The sequence below is a fragment of the Drosophila takahashii genome, chromosome X (assembly GCF_030179915.1).
Source record: "Drosophila takahashii strain IR98-3 E-12201 chromosome X, DtakHiC1v2, whole genome shotgun sequence".
NCBI lineage: Eukaryota > Metazoa > Arthropoda > Insecta > Diptera > Drosophilidae > Drosophila > Drosophila takahashii.
The window spans coordinates 10678358-10686335 of record NC_091683.1 but is presented as its reverse complement, the minus strand read 5'-3'; the positions used below and the strand labels follow the sequence as shown (position 1 = coordinate 10686335).

The window sequence follows — 7978 nt, the reverse complement described above, 5'->3', positions numbered from 1 at the left end:
GCCGGCACGCGACAGAGCCAGGTTTTAAGTTTTGCTGCGCAGACGCGACCGACGACACAGGCAGCTGAAAATGGGTAAAAACACTCAGTTTGTCGGACAGAAGAAACTCTGTTCCCAGCTCGAAAAAGCAGGGAACACTCGATTGAGCAAAAGGCAGCTGCAATTTGCAGAGAGAAGAGAAAGAGAAAATCAAAGAAAAATACTCCACTCAAGAGACTTTGACTTCGATCCTTGAGTGATGATGCTGTTGCACCTTTTTTCGTTCGAGGGGCAGGTAGATGATAATAACGCAGGTGAGATCCCTAGGCCCTGGAACCCCTATAAATAGCCCGAACGGAACGGGGAAGGGCATCAGAACGGAGCCAGCGCTCAAGAAGAGATCATCTTGTATATCTTCAACTACATTCGAAATTCTATAATACAAACGAAAAATGGCTCTGGGCAGCGAGAATCAGTCCTTTTTCTACGACGATGAGGAGTCTTCATCATCATCCCCGGTCACCACTGGGCCCTCAGTCATCCGGCGGAATGCCCGGGAACGCAATCGCGTCAAGCAGGTCAACAATGGCTTCAGCCAACTGCGGCAACACATTCCCGTCGCCGTGATTGCCGATCTGAGCAATGGTCGTCGTGGAATCGGCCCAGGTGCCAATAAAAAATTGAGCAAAGTCAGCACACTGAAAATGGCCGTTGAGTATATACGCCGATTGCAGAAAGTCATTGATGAAACCGATCAGCAGAAGCAGCAGCAGCAACAGTTGCAGTTGCAGCAGCAACATATGCAATTCCACCAGCAGCAGCAACATGAGCAACTTCAACAGCAACAGCAGCAACACTTTTACGCCTGGCAACAACAGTTGCAGTTGCAATCGCCCACTGGCAGCGTGAGTTCCTGCAACAGCAACAGCAGCAGCAACTCCTATTACACACCAGCAACATCGACGATTACGGCAGCAACACCTTCGTCGCATGTTGTTCCCAAGCTGGAAAACAGCTATGAAGACTACCGCAACAATTCCTGCAGTTCGGGCGCCGAAGACGAGGACATCCTCGACTATATTTCCCTGTGGCAGGATGATCTGTAGGGAAATCCCTTCGAAAATCTCCTGCAATTGCTAGTCGCACACACACAACGAACCATTGATTGGCCAACAAAAGTATTACCTCAGCCACAAAGTATTTATGTAACCCAAAACGAACCACCTTTTTTTTTCCTGTACAAATTAGTTGTTAAGTTTTTATATAGTTTATAAGTCTTAGCTTGTAGAAAAATGGAAGACAATTTATACTTAAGAATCTCTTTTTTTTAAAACAAACATGGAGGACATTAAACTGATATTTTATTACAATGAAATTTTTTAATGAGTTTATTTTATGTGGAAAATGGTTTGGGTTTGGGGATGAAAAATTAAATCATCTTAAATTTCTGATACTTTAAAGATTTTTACAAATGTTCTTTTCTGTTTTATTTATCTTGTTTTCTCTCAAAATTTCAGTTATTCACCTGCAAAAAAATATTTTACTACCAAAAATAACCAAAAATGTAACTGAAACGTTACCGTTACGTATTTGCAAGATCACCGATCGACAGGAAATTATCCAAACAATTTGTCAGGACTTGTGGATCGAAAAGGCCACTTTGCATAAATAACTAAATAAAAAAAAAAGCTGGATTAAGTTGGTTGAAAAAAGAAGCCTGGTAATTTACTTGCTGCATTTTTGCATATGGTCAGAGCAAAAGTTAATCAGAGACCGAGTTCCGACAATTCCCAAGCGATCGATCGATCGATTGTTGGACTAATTTTGAGTTATTCCAGCAATGCAGCGCGAACCAGAGGCAGAAACACAGGTCGGCAATTGTTCAGAGATCGCCCCCGACAAAAAGAGGAATCCGCTGGGGTCTTTTCGCAACGGAAGCTGTCGCGCGATGAAGTTGCCACAGATAAAATTCACATAGGCCGCATATGTACATATAAATAAAGCAAGGCAAATGCCAAACGTCATTGAACTTGTCCATGGAGATTTTCCTATGGGATTCTTTTCTCATACCTACTATATGTTTTTTTCTACATCCCACGCGCATTTCCTGTCCTGCAAACTGGACCTTATTGATAGATCAATGAATAAATATTGGGGGGTTTGCACTTCCGTCACTTCGGAACTGGAGGAAGTCGAAGCTATATAACTGATCTCCCGTTTCGAACAAGATTCCATATGCCAATCGATTCGTTATGCGGAGCAAAAGAAGAGCAGTGAATTCGAACGGCCCTGCACAGAAACAAAAAATATAAATTTATCAATATAAATATTAAAATGTATTAAATATAATTATGGTTATTAATTATTGCATACAATTTGGTTTAACGTTGATATATTTTATTGTCATTATCTACCCATTTTATAGCTCCACAGTTTATATTTTACAACATATTTACACTTTATATCTTAAACTCCAAACTTAAATTACCTTCAATTTCGCACTCTGTTCTGGGGGCAACTTTGGTGCGAAGAATCGAACGGTTCTGGGGCCCACAGCTCCTCAGCTCTCTTCATGGCGCATTTATCGAATTATTATTTCCGGCGTTTTTCCTGTTTTTGCATTGCATACTATATGAAACGGCTTGTGCACTAAAGTCAAGGAAAAAGAACAAAAATAAAACAGCAACAAAACCGAGGAAGGATTCTCCCAGCGAGGGAGATGGTGATTTCAAGACCCCGTCGTCGTCTCTTTGGGTTCGAAAAAAAGGGAAAAGGTTAAAGGGGGGTTGCTTGGTTGGTTGGTTGTGTTATGTTGTCGATTTCCTCCATTGGCGGTCTCAATGGGCGACATACGACATACGACACAATGTCTCGGCGACAGCAAACGGTGCAAAATCGAACGCTTTTTGTGTGAAGTTAATAATACGTTTGACATGGCCCCGAAAAGGGGATCGATCCCAGAAATATATGCAGAAATATGTAGCAGATCGCTCCAGATCGCCCCGGGGCCGCTTGAAAACCCCTTTGGGGTTTGGGTATGCATACCCCTTAGTTGGGTGGGAAAAGGATATATTGGAAGTGCACAGAAAAAGAATTGACAAAAGATCAAATTGATATGTGCTGGTCAATTTTATATTTTTTAAAGATCAATTTATTCATTTCATTTTGATATGAATAAAGATTATGTTTATCTTATTTTACAATATTGGTTCAAAAAGTACTAATATCAAGTTGATATGTTTAAATCATAAATTTAAATAGAAGAATTTCCCAATAATATTTCACTTATAAACATATTTTTTCATAAGCCCAAAAAACGAGAGGATATCTCTTAGTCGAAACCTTTAGAAAATCTCATTCTTTCTGGCGTTTTCTTTATTTTTTCATGTGTTCAATGCAGGGCACTCTTTACATGCAACGCTGGGCGAATAAATTTATGATTTATTAAGAATGCTCTGATTACAACACAACCCTGGTTCCCCAGACACCGTCTGATGCTGACTGATGTCTCGTAAATAACTTCCAGGGAGCAACAAGTGAGTTATTTGTTTAACATGAACGCGACTTTTTGACTCACAAATGTTGACAAAGAATAATGTAATTTATGTTCGGCCCTGACATCTTTCCAAGATTTCTCCACAGCAAAAAAAAAAATCGGAAAAGGGGAAGAATCTTGCTCCTCGATCTTAAAATGAGTGCTAGAGATTTCACCGCATCGCAATTAGAGATATTCGCACCGATATATATTTCTATATAGGATATCTAAAACTGGGCGTTAGACCCAAGATAAAAAACGAAAAGCCGACAATACCGTCGCGTGCACACAATTGTCCACGTAATTATGATGTTATGTAACTTCTTGCGAAAAACAAGTGCAGCGACAAAGTGGAATACAATAAAGAACCTGACCGACCGAACTGAACTGAACTAAACCGCTCCTCCATTTTCTACACAAAGGTGCACTTGTCATTGTTACAATTTCCCGGGTTTCCAGTTTCCCCCGCTCAACAAAAATGTTCAATTTCCCAGCCCCGACAATTAAAAACGCCCACCAAACTCGATTTTTTTCAAAAAGGGATCCTGTGAATCCTGAATCATGTTGCGTGCGTTTGCGTTCAAGGATCAGGAATTAAGAATTCTGAAGTTTTCATTAGTTAAGCTGATTATACTTGACAATGCAGCTGAAATGATAATGATGCGTTCTGGTCCCTCGCAAAGTACGTAATTCATAATGGGCATCGATTCAAGAGGATTATTCTGGGTTGCGTCATCATTTGAAGGCCATTAAAAATTATTGAAAAAGATCACAAATGGGTCCAATAAAACTATCAAAGGGGATTATGATTTTGGATAGGAAAATTGTTGTTGACTACGAAGAAGAAAGTTTTAGTTAAATAAATTTATAAATATATTTTATACTCTATAATATTGTAAAATTTTTTAACAAATATAGTTGTAACGACTCTTCCTTTCGTTCATTAACTTTCTGCCACCAAAAAAATGCCTTAATTACCACGCCAAAATGTCTTAATTCAACCGCGGGGCTTTCACTTTGCGAAATTATTTAAATTAATTACCTTGAGTGCGGCACACGGTGATCATCAAAAGCGTTCTTTCCTTAATTATAGACTCGTGCAGGGAGCAGCAGCTTTCTTTAATTGCCACAGAGCAAACAAAATAAATAAATTGGGGACACTGGTGGGCTGGAGAAACTTTTGAGCAAAGTTAAAAATATAAATGAATTTGGTTTCGATTTCGATTTTAGGCATTTATTCCCTTAAAAAATATTATTTTGTTCTGAAAGAAATATATTTTTTTTTAATCTTTCCTAGGAGGATTCTATGGCTTTTTCAAGTCCCGGGGCTGTGCAGCAAACCATCAGAACGGCTTTTATAATGAAATTTATGACATTTAATTGGATCAGAAAAGAGCTGCGAACATATTCAACTGCTGGCGGGGAATTCCAGGATCCGCGAGACTAGACGAAGTCGCGTGGCATTGCGCCGTTGAAATCGAGTCTCTTATATATTTAAATGCATTCGGATTCGGATTGCATTCACTGCGTGACTGGGCTAATTAGTCGCCCTGCACTCTCTCCCTTTTTTCCCCCCAAGATTTACAGATAAACATTGGCGGGTGAAATAATAGAACAGCAAAGTGAAAATATTTTAAAATTTTAAATTCAGGAAAATATACCTACTACATTATTATTAATTGGAAATTAATAAATAATTTAAATAGATTTGGTAAAATAATTAATATAAAATAAATAAATTTTAGATAAATAAAATCACAGAAGACTTTAGTACCTTTAAAATTCTTTAAAAATAAATTTAATTTCATCGTAAATTACTATTATTTCTGCCGCAGCTGTATGTATAAGTGATCTCTCGGCCGTCGAAATTCACTTTTGATTTCATATGCATTTCATCAAATTGCCGCTGCGCACGCGCATGCCAAAAAGGCAGCGACTCTCGAAGGTGGAGATAAGAGACCTTGGTTTGATTTGAAAATTACTCGAAAAAAAACAGAAAAAGCACGGGCAGCAGTCAAGAAAAAATTAAAAAAATATATAGGTACAACAACAACAAAAAAGGTATAGGTATATAAACTGCAAAACAGCAAAAACGGGTTGCAGCCGATGCCAATTAAATGTGGTCCAGTCCACATCGCTGTTCCCCGAGTTCCGAGGTTCCCGATCCCCAATCCCCGGTCCTCAATCGTCGGAACTCCGTTGTCATTGCCGCCGCGGTTTACTTCAAATGGGAGACGCGCGCGTCCAGCGCCAAAATGGCAATCTTTTTGAAATTTATGATGAAAAAATGAACACTGTCGCTTTTTTGAACATTTTAATTATACACACACAGACAGACGAGGGATATATATATTTTTTTTTGGATGTGGATTGGAGATTTTCGGAAGATACCACTATGTTCAGCGGCGCCCCGTCTTAACCGGTAGCCAAATGCACTCGCAGAAAATATGAGCGTATTTCAGGGAATCTATAAAGAACAGGGATTTCTGTATTCTATTTTTATGAAACCATAATTTTTCGGTGCACTTTTTACAAATAAAAATATTTGAAATATTTTATTATATAGAAGTGTCATTTCAACAAAAAGCCGACATGATTAATGTCAAATTTATGATTCAAGCATATCAACTTGATATTTTATCATTTCATAAAAGTCATAAAAATACTGTTTTAAAATATTTTAATATTTCATTATGTCTAGCAAGATTCTTTCCTAATAAAATCATTTTCTCCCTGTGCAGCCACAGGAATCACCGACTTCATCCGGAATGCCAACTTGTTGCGGGCATTTGGCGAGTAATTAATAAATTCGCAACGCTGCCACAGGATATTTGCATAAGAAATTATGGCAATGAAATGTTATGACCGCGCCCGTGACAGACGACTTGCATTACTGGGCCAGAAGACTCCTCCTCGAAGGTCACGTTACAAATATAATATCTTGACGCGGCTACTTTGAAGCTCCTTCCGTTGAAGATGAGTTGAAAGTGCCCAGTGCCAAGTGCCCAGTGCCCAGTGCCCCATTGCATAAGGCAGTTTTCGGGATTTTTCGCCTCCAGCTGTGATGAACAGAGACAGTTAGTCTGTCTTTTTGGCCAACATTGTGTGACAGGAACGGATAGTGAACGAAAAACAAAAACAAGATACAGATATGCATATGATTTTCGGTTGGACAATTGTTCCTAACGCAGCGTGCTGCGAATGTCCGAGAAACCGATTGGCATTGGGCAGGGAAAAACAAAACAAACACATCCTTTTCTTTTTTTTCTCTCTACTTTTGCACGTGGCCAAAGGAAAACGGAATCCCATATCCCTTTGTGAACACAACAATGATAATGAAAAGTAGTCAACGCAAATTACATAAGGCTCTGTCCGGATTTTGAAAGGGACATTGGGCGTAAGGCGTTTGTAAGCCTCTTCAGAGGTTGCGCCCTAATTGATCCGGAGGAAGGTGGGGGGAATTTTCCAGGTTTCCTCATCACTGTGACACGCGGCAGGAGCAGAAGCCACATCCTTCGGCACTTTCAAGTTGGCCAGGAGACGGGACAGAACACAGCGCCTTCGGAGGAAGTCAGTGGGTAGCCCCTCAATTGAATGTCCATTATGAATAATAGTTGCCCAACTTCCCTCGAACAACTGCAAATTGCAGGGGCTTCAAAGGCAGGTTCCGAATATATAAGCGCCAAGTGTTAAAGAATATAAATTGGTGGGCAACTTAAAAAAATAACATAAAAAATTGTATAATAATATCATATTATTTATGTTAAATTTATTTATTTATGTTATATTTATTTATGTTATATTTATTTATGTTACATTTATTTATATTGTATTTATTTATATTTTATTTATATACAAAAAACGATTGATTTTAAAATCAAACGGTTCTCATTTCGGCAAAATACACATCGAGTTTTCCCATCAAAAGACCCACCGAATATTTTCGCTAATCTGTTTACTTTTTTCAGTTCCTGCCCGTTTTCACCTAGTGGTTTATACACACCGTTCTGTAAACAGTCGACCATATTCCCCTAACTTCCCCGGATCCCTAGTAGATCCTCAAAATCCGAAATCGACGTGCGTGTGAATCTATTAAAGCAGGCAGCATCCTCCGCTGATTCTTCCCTTGATTCCGTTTTGCTCCTCCACCTGGTATACACTGGTGTATACGAAAATTCAATTAAGCAAATCGAACACATTCGATGCGTTTCTACGAAAAAGTCCTTTTTAATGGCCTAGGCCTCCCGTTCCTCTGGGTTTTTTCAACAGGTGGATCGATCGGACGGATCGGATCTCCAAAGAGTGGTGTGAAAAATGGAATTATAAAAACAGAACAGGCAAATTCCGAAGGGTAAGGAAGACTGGGCGGGGAAGTGCCAAAAGGGTTTCGAGAGTTTGATTGTTATGCTGATGAGCTGGGATTCGAATAAAAATTGGGTTCGATCGTTCGTTCGGTGGGCGTAG

General features: G+C 39.3%; 1 protein-coding gene and 1 long non-coding RNA gene across 3 annotated transcripts; both read left to right on the top strand.

Moving 5' to 3' along the window:
- The first annotated feature begins 369 nt into the window (after window positions 1-369).
- On the top strand, window positions 370-1499 carry ac (achaete). Its single transcript, XM_017139942.3, has one exon. The coding sequence runs from the start codon at window positions 432-434 to the stop codon at window positions 1083-1085; it is 654 nt and encodes a 217-aa protein (XP_016995431.2). The 5' UTR covers window positions 370-431; the 3' UTR covers window positions 1086-1499.
- Window positions 1500-2533: 1034 nt separating this feature from the next.
- On the top strand, window positions 2534-7172 carry LOC138913930 (uncharacterized). Of its 2 annotated transcripts, none has more exons than XR_011419815.1 (3): window positions 2534-2753; window positions 3380-3515; window positions 6256-7172. It is a non-coding gene; the product is annotated as an uncharacterized lncRNA (long non-coding RNA). The 2 variants fall into 2 exon arrangements; XR_011419816.1 differs by lacking the exon at window positions 6256-7172 and adding an exon at window positions 4812-4947.
- The last annotated feature ends 806 nt before the right edge of the window (window positions 7173-7978 follow it).